The following is a 13,772-nucleotide window of genomic DNA, read 5'->3' as shown; positions in this document are numbered from 1 at the left end:
GTGTATATAATTGTATTCTAAACGTTCAAACATGTTTTTCTTTTTGTTTTAAAATTTTCTTTTTACAAGAGTTTACATTGAATTCCCATTTTGTGTATGCCGCAGGGACTTTTTTTTTTTTTTGTCATATGTAATTATAGCCTAATCAATTAAACATCTATTTATTTTTTCATAATTTTTCCCTTTGCAACAGTGTACATGTTTTTCCATCTTTCATTTATGGTGATCTTACTCCATTTTCCCCTCTAGTTGTTTTGTCTTAGGTCTGATAGTGTTTCAGTGTCAAACTTTGCTGAAACAATAGTGCCTCTAGGCATACACAAATGTAAATCTTGTACTTAGGAATACACCGATTATTTGTAGCAAATACGAACACAGTGCTGCTCCTAGACCCTAAACTAATGCACCTGAGCATACAAAGATGTTGCATCTTGAGTTTGCTAATGTTTTCAATGAGTCGATGCGAACAACCAACCGAGCGCTCTCAAAGCCAAAACTAGATATGCTTGTGCACCTTCATGTGTGCAAAAATGGTATACTGCAATAAAAGGTGGAATCTATCATCTAGCAGTCTTACATAATCAGTCCTTATGATCATCTGTGATGTAAATTGAAAAGTTATAGTATTTCGGTTTCGTTGAGATTCGATCTTTACCTACTGTAGTAAATTAATTCTGCAGTAACTAATTTAATTATGCTCTGGGCGCAAAAATGGTATTCGAACCTTGGGTCGATAATGTTGAATTAAATTGGTGCATTTGAAGCATTTCAAATTTATCGAAAGGTACAAATACAATTTTAAACATGAAGACAAAGGCTTATAAAATGCAAAACAAACTGTCGCACCAAACAATTGAATGCAACATGGCAGATACTTCCAAACAATCACTTGACTTGCCCCCACTACACAACAACCAAACCATGTGTCTATAGTTTTAAACAAAAATAGTACTATTATTATTATTATTATTTTATTTTAGTTTGTGTTAGTGAAAAGTAGATCGAGATACTTGAACAAATCCAACCAATTAAGAATTAATTTTTTTTATAGAAAAAGATCATATTCTAATAGATAACGACTAAAATCAAATCAAGTGACCGACCAGAACATAAATCTAAGTCCTATCTAAGCAGATCTTGCCATGTCCTATTCAATGCTTAGGACGAAATTAAGATGATAAACATGTTTCTTGTAGCTCTAGCCGTTGGAATGTCCGACTAAGCCAAGCACTAGGCACAGAGAATATCTCGATCTTATTGACCCTAACGTATAAAAGGTTGTGACTAAAAACCAAGGACACAAGTTTCTTGCTCGACTTGCTACTCAAACTTTTGATGATCATGATCCTATCCTTAATGTTCAACTCCTTATAGACACTTGAGACAATATACAACTTTACTCCCTATAGAAGGACATCTTCTTAGTTTATCGATTCCAAACTAAACTCTCATCTGATCTCCCTGAGTGTATATATATATATATATAGTAAATTAAAGTAGCTATCATAGTTTGTAGAATTGTGATCATAGACAAGATCGATCTGGATGGAGTCAAGATCTGATCGAATGGTAGAATGGTACGATTTTATCAAAAACTCTTGAAATTTTATGGTACATGATTAATAATTAAAAAATATTTAAAAAAATTATTTACATATAAATAGATTAATAATTTTATATATACATGCAACCATCGACACTTGACAACACAGATAGCATTATTATCTGTACAGATTTAAATCAAGTAGTAATTTAATTATCATTTTAGTATAGTAACATTCAATAATATTTATATTTTTATATCACAAAATAAAATACTATAAAATTTCTACTAACATAATAATAATAATAACCATAATCATAATCGCATTCAATCTCAAGAATATTTCTTTGATTCACAAGATGATCAAGCCAATAAAATAACCCCCAATAAAAAATATATAAAATCATTTGTAATGTAAGATCGTATTGATCCTACTTCGATTCTACCGATCTCATCGATCCTGCTCCGATTCTACCAATCCCATCGATCCTGCTTTGATTCTACCAATCCTATTGATCATGCTCCGATTCCATCATAAAAAATAATTCTACACTATCCAAGAGCAATTTGTTGCTTCCATATCGTAAGATCTTAAAACACTACGATTTAGATCATGATTTTACAAACTACGATAGCTATTATTACTTAATATCTCACATATATATAAAATAATGATATGTCACACATCTGATCCTACACACCCCATGAGCACTTAGTATATTTTTTTTAATTTCCACTTTTTCTAGCCTAAATACTATAACCTAAATCTTAAATATTATACCCTAACCCTTAAAAAAAAAAAAAATTTAACACTTAGTACTCACGGAGTATGCTGAGTAAGATGTGCAATATTCACTTATATATATACGCTTTTGATATGTTGCGCACCCTATGTGCGCGCTTAATGGGAGCGATCACGTGGGAGGGGGCACCCCTTCCTGCCACGTTGGCCACCCCCTCAGGCGTGTACGCAGGTGCTAGGGCTGAGTATTCGATTAAAATCGAACCGAATCGATTCGAATTAACTAAAAATTAAATAAATCAATTTTTTTCGAACCAATCGAACCTACTGAATTTTCTAATAAAAATCGAACAAACCGAACCGATATTTTATCGGTTAATTCGATTTTCGACTAAATTAACTAAAATTTTTAAACATTATAAAAATTTTACTAATTAATTAGGAATTTATAAATTTATTTATTTAAAATTTATAAATTATTTTTCTAGTTTGATTAATTCAGTTTATTCGATATAACCGAACAAGGGATTTTAAAATCGAACCCGAATTAATTGAATTAATAGATTTTTAAAAAAAATAACTGAAATAAAATAACTGAATCGAATTTTTTAATTCAGTTGATTCAGTCGATTTATTCGGTTTAACTGAATTTTTGTTCATCCTTCGGTGCACGCGCCAAGAGTGTGTATATATATATACATGGTGAACAATCTATGCACATTTATTTTTTAATTTTTATTTATTTTAACTTAAATATTATATTTTAAATTTTAAAGTCTAAATCATAAACATAATTTTAAAAAACACTAGATGCTTTTATATATACATATATAAAATTAAAGTTGCCACTGTTACACTGTTACTTAATATCTCACCGATATTCACGCCTCCTAACATTGAATCTTGCCCTCGCACCTAACTCCTCCCTCCTACCCATCACCACATGTAGAGGTGGGGACCAACTCAATTTCAAAAAAAGAAAATTTTAAATTCTTTCAAATGTTGGAATCCAATATCTTCCTTAATATTCATAAATTAATTCATTCCCCTAATAAAAATAGCAATGAAGCCCAAAAATATGGGCAGCCGTGGCTTTAGGATATTACCATATTTAACAATTTTTATGGCGTGTAAAAAAAATAAGGGACGACTTTTGGTGGGATTATTTTGCTTAGTTTTCAATTTCTCAAAATAAAATAAAATAAAATAAAATCACTAAAACAAATGAACAAATGGAACACCAACAAAAGTTAAGCTATCAAATTTTTGCCTACAAATTAGCGACAATATTTAGACTCTACATTTCCGGCGGAGAGAAGGGAAAAAAAAATCCTAAATTAAGAAAAAAAAGATTTATTTTTTTATTTTCTTCGTTGTTTTTGAGATTAACTTGAAGGGAGTGGCGAGCGGCGGAGGCGGCGGCATCCTTGTGGTTTTGCGCTCGTGGGAAGGTTCTTTCTGGCGGCGCATCTCCAGGATCCGGCGGTGGGAGTTGGAGTGCATGGTGGCAGAGAAGGTGGGGCTGCTCGCCGGGCGGTACTCCGGCACGAGGCGGCCGGACTTGTACCTGACGCCGCAGGCGTTGCACAGCGTCTTGAGACCCTCCGGCCCCGCGCGCCACTGCGGCGTCTCCTCCGCCAGGCAGTGCCGACACCGCCGCCGCTCCGGCGCCCTGGCCTTCCTCGCGGCCGGCTGAGGCGAGATGGCCGTCAGCGGCCTCCGCCGCCGCGTCCTTCCTTTGCTCCTCGGCCGCGCCGGCGCGGAGAAGGACGCGGCGGACGCCAGGACGGAAACAGGGCTCGGGCCCTCCCTGACGGTGGCGCCGCCGTTGCTCCCGCTCCATCCGCTGCTGCCGCCGCTGCTGAGTGAGTGGGCGGGAATCTCAAACGATGTCTCCAGCGACGGAAACGAGTCCTTGTCCGCCAGCCACTCGAGCTCCTCCTCTTCTTCCTCGTCGCCTCCGCCTCCGCTCTCCACCGGAAGCCCCTAAAAAATTCCGCCCAAAAAAAAACAAGAGAAGAAAATTATATATAAAAAAAAATCGAATTTTTATCTTCTTCCGAACATAAAAATCGGATTTTTAAGGCCGGAGCGGAACCTGAAGCCCATCGACGGACGGGTCGAAGAACTCCTGGAAAAGCAACCCCTGGCTCTGCAACTCCCCCGCAGCCCCGGCGGCGTCGAAGTCGACGAGGACGAGCTCGTCGGCGAAGAAGGCCTTCCCGGCCACCGTCGCTGCAGCCGCCGCCGCCGCCTCGTTCAATGCATCCACCATCTCTCTCCCTCTTCCTCTCTGAGAACGTATCCTTTCCCCACCACTCAACGAACGGCGAGAAGATAAAGAAAGAATCCCGTTTTTTCCCCTTGCTTTGCCTTCCGTTTACCCTCCTTTACTTTTCCCCTTCTTCACTCGTTGCCTTGCTGCTTTCACCTCAAAATTAATGCCTGCACTCACACATGTTTGTTTTTTTTAACCATTAGGGTTTCTCCTGCATGGACGAAATGAATCTTCCATTTTAATCGCCCACTGCACTTAATGGGAAGAAAGAAACGAGCCGGATTATTCCTACAAGATTGAACGTCCAATTTGTCAACATGTGGTTGCATTTCTTGACTAGGAAAGCTGCATCGCTTTTTTTTTTACTCTTCCTTTTCTTTCTTTCTTCTTTTTTTTTCATTAATGATTTTTTTTAAACAAAGATCGGTTTGGTGGCTCGTTTCTCACCTCCATAAACCATAAATTGTAGAAATGGAGCCGGTCGTTGTCGGCAAAATTGGTGGAGTGTGAATGGTATTCACTCAAACTGTTGACTCAACTCGAGCCTCCCCATTCAAGACCTTTCAAGGATGGTTGTTGACTCCAATTTTGCAAAATAGCCTTAAGACTTATTTGATAGTCTATATTGAAATTATACCAGAAAAAAAAATTTGCTCAGTTACGGGGAGCAATCGATTCAAAATCAAACTGACTAAATTGATTTAATCGAAATTAAATAAATTAAATTTTTTTCAAACTAATCGAACTGACTAAATTTTATAATAAAAATTGAACAAACTAAACAAGTTAAATTGATAAAATATCAATTAATTCAGCTCTGTTGTTTTGTAAAATTTATGATCAAATTGATCTCAAAATTTTAAACTTTGTTGTTCCACATCGTAGATCCCCTATATAAGCCAAAATGTATTTGCTCAGCTAGGGTGGAGCAATCGATTCAAAATCAAACTGACCGAATTGATTTAATCGAAATCAACTAAATTAAAATTTTTCAAAATTAATCAAACCGACTAAATTTTGTAATAAAAATCAAACAAACTGAATAAGTCAAATTGATAAAACATTAGTTAATTCAGTTCTGTTGTTTCTTAAAATTTATAAACAAAATGATCTCAAAATTGTAAGGTTTATTATTTTGCATCACAAATCCCCCTATATCAGTCAAAACTTTGTCAAATATAAGGAGTGCCAAAGTTCACATCTACCAATATCAATACCACACTGTTAACATACAGTGGTGTTGTATTTTGAAAACCAACACCACGATTGGTGCTCGTGTTGATTTTTAAAACCAACACAATGGTATGGTGTTGATTTTTCAAATATCAAAATTTTCAACACGGTATATATCGAAATATCGATTTTGTAAAACACCCCTAGGACTAATTCGGTAGTATATACTAAAATTATACAAGAAAAAAATGTATTTGCTCGGTTAGGACGGAGCAATCGATTCAAAATCAAACTAACTGAATTGATTTAATCGAAATCGAATAAATCAAAATTTTTTCAAATTAACCGAATCGACTAAATTTTTTTAATAAAAATCAAACAAACTGAACAAGTCAAATTGATAAAACATCAATTAATTCAACTTTGTTGTTTCATAAAATTTATGATTAAAATGATCTCAAAATTTTAAACTTCGTTATTCCGCATCACAAATCCCCTTATATCAGTCAAAACTTTATCAAATGTAGGCAATGCCAAAGTTGACATCTACCAACATCAACACCACACTATCAGCACACAATGTGATACTGTATTTTGAAAACCAACACCACGATTGGTGCTCGTGTTGGTTTTCAAAACTAATGCAATAGTGTGATGTTGATTTTTAAAATATCAAAATTTTCAACATCGAAATATCAAAAAAATATTAAATCTCATATTAATATTGAAAAGTTTGGCACGATGTAATATTGTATCAAAATTTTTCATATATCATTAATATCAATATGTTCGGTATATATCGATATGGTATATATAATATATCAAAATTTCTTATATTTTTCTCATCCCTAACACCCCTCCCACCCCTACTATATTTTTCCTATCCCTAACAAACGATGAAATAGCACAAAGGCCCAAATTAAAAATTGCTCATTTTCGAAAACTTACTTTTTCACACACTGATCTTTTGATAATTTTTCTACAGGGACCAGAAAGAATGTGACCACACTACAGCAGCAATGCATTTTCTCAGCTAACTATTAGGGTAGAAAAATATGAAAAAAAATAAATTATTGGGTTTTTAGTGTTAATTTATGATGATTTTTAGAGGGTAGTATCAAGTTGATTGTTTTATTTTGATTCAATGAATATATATATATATATAGGGTCAATGAAATATAACTGAGTTGGTTACGACAAAGCAGAGTTGCAGAAAAGGACAAGAATTCAGATCTCGATGAAACTGAGACAATATCCTCTTTCGTCACGATCAACTGCGGCTTTTCAATTTATTTTCTCACGAATGATAGTGAGATGGACCGTATGAAATCTTAGGATAACAGATTCCACCTTTGATAAAAAAGGGGTTAATTTGCTTAAAAATATCTTAAGAGTGATTGTGGAAAGCACGTGACTAATTCGGGGTACGTGCAACAACGCACGTGAAGACATGTGTGATGCACTTCACATGGATTCATGGTCACATGCATGCAATTATCGGGCATTGGCATGACACAGACAAATGCCACTATTGTTCCATGTGATGCAGAATCTGACGCTATAGCTGTGTACATTTGAATCTAAATCAAACTCTTTCTAGGCAAAGAATCTTATTAAATTGCCCTAGAACAATTAAGAGATTATCAATGGTAATGCTTTTTTTTTTTTTTTTTTTAAAAACTGAGTATTATTAACTTTATCAATCTCAAATGTATCAAGTAAGTCAATGACGATAGGAAAGCGATTACTCACTTTGAGTTCGCCGAGTGGTATCGATGGACAAATCATAACCGAAGCATATCTGTAAAATACAGTTCATGTTAAAGAGGAGGCAAAAGAAAATCAAATGACAATTTTAGATGGAAGACAGTAATCAGGAAAGCACCATTAGATCTAACCACATAGCTAAGTTGTGAAAAAATCGAAGAAAAAATAAGAATTGGAATAGGGTGACCATTTCAAGAGGATCGACTTCTAATAATCAAGTGGAATTGATTAATTAAAAGAAATTACTTATCTCCAAAGATTACATATATAACGGCTCTTTAAATAGACACATGTAAATATCCTTTTCAAGAGAAAAAGTCTAATAATCTATCTAAAAGAAATTTTATCTAAAAATAAAAAAAAATTAAAGATAAATTTTTGAAGGGTTCTGAATAGATCCATTAAAGGATTGAACTCTAAAAATAAGATTTTGAAGGATTCATTTGAATAAATCCATTAAAAGATCGTATTATTTTTTCGCCCTTCAAAATAACCCTGTCCTCGAGGTTGATTAGCAATAAACTCCAAACATCTTTTTTGAATTGTGTTATATAACTTTTATGTTGCATCATCAATAGATAAGTTGTCTCACTAAATTAATAACTCGATCATTGCTTCATTGTCTTTCTTCACAAGTCTTCTTTCTAAAATAGTACGAAAACTTAATTTCACCATCAGAATTCACTTCAGGGAGATATTATTGAGGAGTAAATTTGTCATTTAATTTATTCTTTAAACAAGATACATGAAATACATGGTGTAATTTAGAATCTTGTGGAAGCTCTAGGCGATAAGCAACAGTTCCAATACGCTCTACACCTTATAAGGGCTATAAAATTTTAATGACAATTTCATAAAGGTTGAAGTACAAATTGAAGCTTGCTTATAGGGTTGAAGTCTTAAAAAAACTCAATCTCCTATTGCAAATTCTCTTTTTGAACAATGCTTGTCTGCCAATTACTTCATTCTTGCTTGTGCATTGCATAAATTATTTTTCAAAAGTTACAATATTTGATCCCTTATGCGTATGTTTTGATCTACTTGATGCACATTTGTTGATCCATGTGCATATGAGTTGATCGAGGGTGGTGCACATCTATAAACTGGTGTAATATAATCTTAGTAGCTAAGTGGTAAGTCATCACTACAAGTATTGCCATTTAGTGGTAAGTCGTCACTACAAAAACATTGCCATTTAGCTACCCATAAATCAAAAAATCCATTGCTAGTCGATCGTTATTGGCCATTAGCGACTGATTAGTGATGAATTTTTTGTGTCACTAAATAATCGATCGCTGATGTCATTTAACGACAAAATTTATATTCCGTCGCTAAATAACAATGACAGTTTAAATATTTATCACTAAATTTAGCGATGAAATTTATGTTCTGTGTTTAGCGCAAATTTTATGCGATGAATATTTAAAACTTCATCACTAATTAGCAACAGAATATAAATTCCGTTGCTAATATTGTAAACGGAATGTACTATTTCGTTTGACATCTTGCAATGGAATTAAAATACCATCACTAATTAGTGATAGAAGTTTAAAATTTCTGTCACTAAATTCCTCTCCCATTTTGGCAGCACTTTCTCATTTTCGCTATTTCCCTATTTACATTTACTTATATACACCATCACAAACAAACGATGATTTTCACATTACAATAAAATCTACAATTTACACATCCTACGTATCCATATAAACACAAACAATACAATTCATACATTCCACAACTCACATATCTAAACAAAATTTCACAATTCATAAATTCCACAACTCACACATTCCAAATATCCACATCTCCACATCTAAACAAAATTCAAACATAAACGATACAATGCAAGATTGATTACAAACACATCCACAACTCACACATTCCAAATATCCACATCTCCACATCTAAACAAAATTAAAACACAAACAATACAATGCATTAAACACAAACACATCCACGAATGGCACATTTCAAATATCCACAACTTCACATCTAACAAAATTCAAACACAAACGAAACAATGCATTAAACACAAACTCATCCATATATTTACAAATCCACATCCACATCTGGACATATAAAACAATCCAATAAAATTTTAAAATTTATCCCAACATATCAAATCCAATACAATAAATAGCATCATTTGTCTAAAATAATACGAGATCGCGAAATTAGTGACGAAATTAATATTTCGAGAGGGGAGGAGAGGTCGCGAGATCGCAGGGTGAATCATGATCGCTGGAGAAGAGAAGAGAAGAAACACACGCACGAAAAAAAGAGAACCAAAAATTCTAAAATCATGAAATTAGTGACGAAATTAATATTCCGTCCATAACTTAGCGACGAAAATAATATTCCATCGCTAATTATTATTTTTGTCGATAAATCAGAGATGGAAATAATATTCCGTCACTACGTTAGCGACAGAATATTAATTCCATCTCTGATTTATATAGACGAACATTAAAGTTTGTTCATTAATATAGCAACAATAATAAAGTTAAGTCGTTAAAATAATCATTAGCGACAGAACTTTATGTCTGTCGTTATATTAGCGATGGATAATTAATTCCGTCACTAATATGGCAACATATAATTAGTTCCATCGCTAATTCATATCTTTCTTGTAGTGCGTGTTGCACCACCATTCTGTCCATGGAAGTCAACGAACTCATTCCTTCGGTTTATCACCAGTTAAGCAACGTAAATAATTCTCTAAGCATTGATTAACCACCTTTGTTTGCCCATTCGACTGTGGGTGATAGGATGTGCTAAAGTTAAGTTTAGTGCCCTGCAATTGAAATAATTTCTTTCAAAATTTACTCGTAAATACTAGATTTCTATCAATGACAATGGATCTTGATAGCCCATGTAGTTTGATTATGTGGTCAACAAATGCTTGAGCAATACGGGCAACTATATATATAAGAATATGATAAAGAACAAAAATGGGCATATGTTGTGAGGCAATCAACAACCACCATGTGGTTTGTCCTTTTAATGTTAGTAAACCATCTATAAAATCCATGAAAATATCTACTCATATTTGTTCAGGTATGGGAAGGGGTTGAAAAAGACCCGATCTTGCTACATTTTCTCCTTTGTTTCATTGACATACATCACATTCAGCAACAAAGTTTTTTATGTCTTTTTTCATTCCCTTCCAATAGAAAGCTCTTGAAATTTGTTTATATATACGTAGGAAATCAGAATGTTCAACAACTGATGAAGAATGAAATTCCTTTAATATCACTATTTTTTCCATTGAGTTTGTTGGAAGAAAGATTCTATTTTTATATCATAAAATTTCTCCATCCCAAGAATGGGAGGTCCGACAATGAATTTTATAATATGCTCTAAATGAGAACTTAGTCAGATGAACCTTCCTTTACCTCTCTTTTTATATTGTCCAAGTTCTTACAAGTTAATAAAGATATAACAACAAACTCTATTTGATTAGGAATGTGAGACAAAGCATCAACTATTATATTCTCTGTTCCCTTCTTATAAATAATTTCATAATTATATCCCAAAAGTCTCTTGATCTATTTTATTGATCCATATTAGAGACACATTGATCTAATATGAACTTAAGGCTCTTATGGTCAGTTCGTATTTGAAAGCGTCAGTCAAGGAGATAGGATCTTCATTTTTAACAGCATGTATGATAGTTAACATTTCTTTGTCATAGATAGACATCTGTTGATGTAGGAGAGATAATGTCTTACTAGTAAAAGCTAATGGTCGTCCATCTTGCATAAGAACCGTTTTGATTCCAATTCTGAATGCATCAACTTTAATGACAAATAATTTATTGAAATCAGGTAATTAATGCAAGAACAAGTATTGTCATCATAACTTCCTTTAATTTCTGAAATGTTTCTTCTGCTTCAGGACACCAGCTAAATGCATCTTTCTTTAATAAAGTTGTTAGTGGAGCACTAATCTTTTCATAATTTTTTACAAATTTATGAAAATAACCTGTGAGCCCCAGAAAATCACATAATGCCTTGATATTCTTTGGGATAGGTCATTCCTTCATAATTTGTATTTTGGAGGGATCAACCGCTACCCTTTTTTAGCTTATAATATGATCAAGGTATTCCACCTTAGTTGTCCCAAAGCTGCACTTAGATTTTTTCACAAAAAGAGAATGCTCATGGAAAAGAGTGAATACCTTATAAAGGTGGTGCAAATGATTTTCGATAAACTATAAATAAGAATGTCATCAGAAAATCAACACAAACTTACGAAGGTAAGGCCTGAAAATATTGTTCATCAAACTTTGAAAGGTGAAAGGTGCGTTAGTTAAGCCAAATGATATGACTAAAAATTCATAACATCATGGGTCTGAAGCGTGATTTTCGGAATATCTGACTGATGAATTCTTATCTGATGGAAGCCTGAGCGAAGATCCAACTTTGAGAAGAATGAGACACCTCCTAATTCATCAAGTCATCAATGATGGGGATGAGATACTTATCTTTCACTGTAATTTTATTGAGCGCACGGTTATCCATACACCATCAACATCCGTCTTTCTTTTGTACAAGCAGCATTATATTGGGGAGGAATATGGACTTACACTTGGGCGAACAATACCAGCTTGAAGCATTTCTTGTATAATTTTCTTAATTTCCTCCTTTTGAATATGAGGGTAGCAATAAGGCCTAACATTTGTTGGGGCAGTCTTCGGTATTAGAGGTATATAATGATCATGTGAATGGGGTGGAGGAAGTCCCTTTGGCTCAGCAAATAATTTAGAAAATTTTGAAAGAAGCATCTCTAATTCTTGAGAATTATGTGATGTACCTTTAGGTTCCTTCATAACGGAGAGTTGCATGAGAAATATAGAGCAATCTTTCTTTAACAATCACTCTATTTGATGGCTACTAATTAATGTGATAGTATCTTGTCTCTTGCCCTTAATGCAAACTTCTTTTTCTTGATTTTGGAAGCGCATTGTTAGCTGAGCGAAATTTCATATTATGTCTCCTAATGTCCTCAACCATTGTGCTCCAAGTACGACATCATATCCATCTAATGGTGAAAGAAAGAGCTCTATGGTTAATTCATAGTAAGGCAAGAAAATTTTAATACTATCATACTTTTATGGACTTGTAAGTGATCTTCTATCTGCCACCTTGACATCAAATATAGATACTTGCTCTACCTCTTGTTTAAGTCTTTTTGCTAAAGTTGAGTCTAGAAAATTATTGGTACTTCTTGAGTCTATAAGTATCGTTACTGATTGTTTTTTAATGAATCCTTTTACCTTCATCGTTTGCAAAGTTTGAAACCCTTCTAAGGCATGGACTGATATAACCATAGAGTCATCTTGTGCTTCGTCGATGTCTTCTTGCATTTCACCTTCATCATCTTCTTCCTCAGAGTTCTCTATTAGTTCAATCATCAATAGTCTTTTTTGCTTACATTGATGACCATGATGTCATTTTTCATCACAATGTCAATAAAATCCTTTTGTCATTCGTTCTTTGATCTCTTCTTTTGTTAATTTGTGAGTTGTTGAGAAATGAGGTGTGTATTTACGAATTACCTTGTTATTTCTTCTTCCTTCCTCATTTATCTTTTCTTCTTGTAGTCGTGCAAAGGATAAGACTACCTTCATGGTGTGGGGTTAATTCATTTTCACTTCTCGTCGTATGTCAAGGTGAAGTCCTTCAATAAAAGTGTCTAATAATTGCTTTTCAGATCAATCACGAGTTTAATTGGAGAATCGCTCGAATCGTCCTTGGTACTCCAATACAGTTGTAGTTTGGAAAATTTTGGCCAATTCTCCATCAATACTCATACTTGGAAGGACCAAATTGATTAAGGAGTTCTTCTTTAAAATCCTCCCATGTTGGAGGTCCATGGCATGTCTTAAGCCAGTCATACCATTAGATGACATCACTTTCAAGATTTATAAATGCTAGTTCTACCTTTGCATAATCTTATGTGCTATGGAAGTGAAATTTTTTTCAACCCTTGAAATTCATCCAATCGAATTGTCGTTCTCCCAACAGAAAAATTCCACCTTCATACGTGAAAGGTTATGCTCTCGATCTTCATATGAGTTAATTTTGTGGTTGTATTGTTGTTGTTGAGATTGTTAATTTGTCCTCCTTTTGATTGGTTTGTTTGAGTTGAGTCCTCATCTAAACGATCCTTTAATTCTTGTACTATTGTGACAAGGATGCAACAATTTTTTCTAGTTTATCTATCCGCGTCTTGTGCTTAGCTTCAAATTTTGTAACTCATTTGTT

General features: G+C 34.0%; 1 protein-coding gene across 1 annotated transcript; it reads right to left on the bottom strand.

Annotated features, from left to right (window-relative positions):
• Positions 1-3,516: 3,516 nt before the first annotated feature.
• Positions 3,517-4,795, bottom strand: LOC141811851 (uncharacterized). The gene is made up of 2 exons (XM_074699916.1): positions 4,384-4,795; positions 3,517-4,271 (listed from the first exon to the last, which is right to left on the bottom strand). Exons 1-2 carry the CDS (start codon positions 4,558-4,560, stop codon positions 3,639-3,641), a joined length of 810 nt encoding a protein of 269 aa, XP_074556017.1. The 5' UTR covers positions 4,561-4,795; the 3' UTR covers positions 3,517-3,638.
• Positions 4,796-13,772: the final 8,977 nt, after the last annotated feature.

The sequence above is a fragment of the Curcuma longa genome, chromosome 17, assembly GCF_044706935.1.
Source record: "Curcuma longa cultivar G26 ecotype Majalengka, Jawa Barat chromosome 17, ITB_CL_G26_1.1, whole genome shotgun sequence".
NCBI classification, from domain to species: Eukaryota; Viridiplantae; Streptophyta; class Magnoliopsida; order Zingiberales; family Zingiberaceae; genus Curcuma; species Curcuma longa.
The sequence above is the reverse complement of the archived record's forward strand: the minus strand, read 5'-3'. Positions and strand labels throughout refer to the sequence as shown.

Coding starts and splice junctions, on each gene's coding strand:
- LOC141811851 (XM_074699916.1), bottom strand. CDS start 4,560: ATGGTGGATGCATTGAACGAGGCGGCGGCGGCGGCTGCAGCGACGGTG. Junction 4,272..4,383: donor CGTCCGTCGATGGGCTTCAG/GTTCCGCTCCGG, acceptor GGAATTTTTTAG/GGGCTTCCGGTGGAGAGCGG.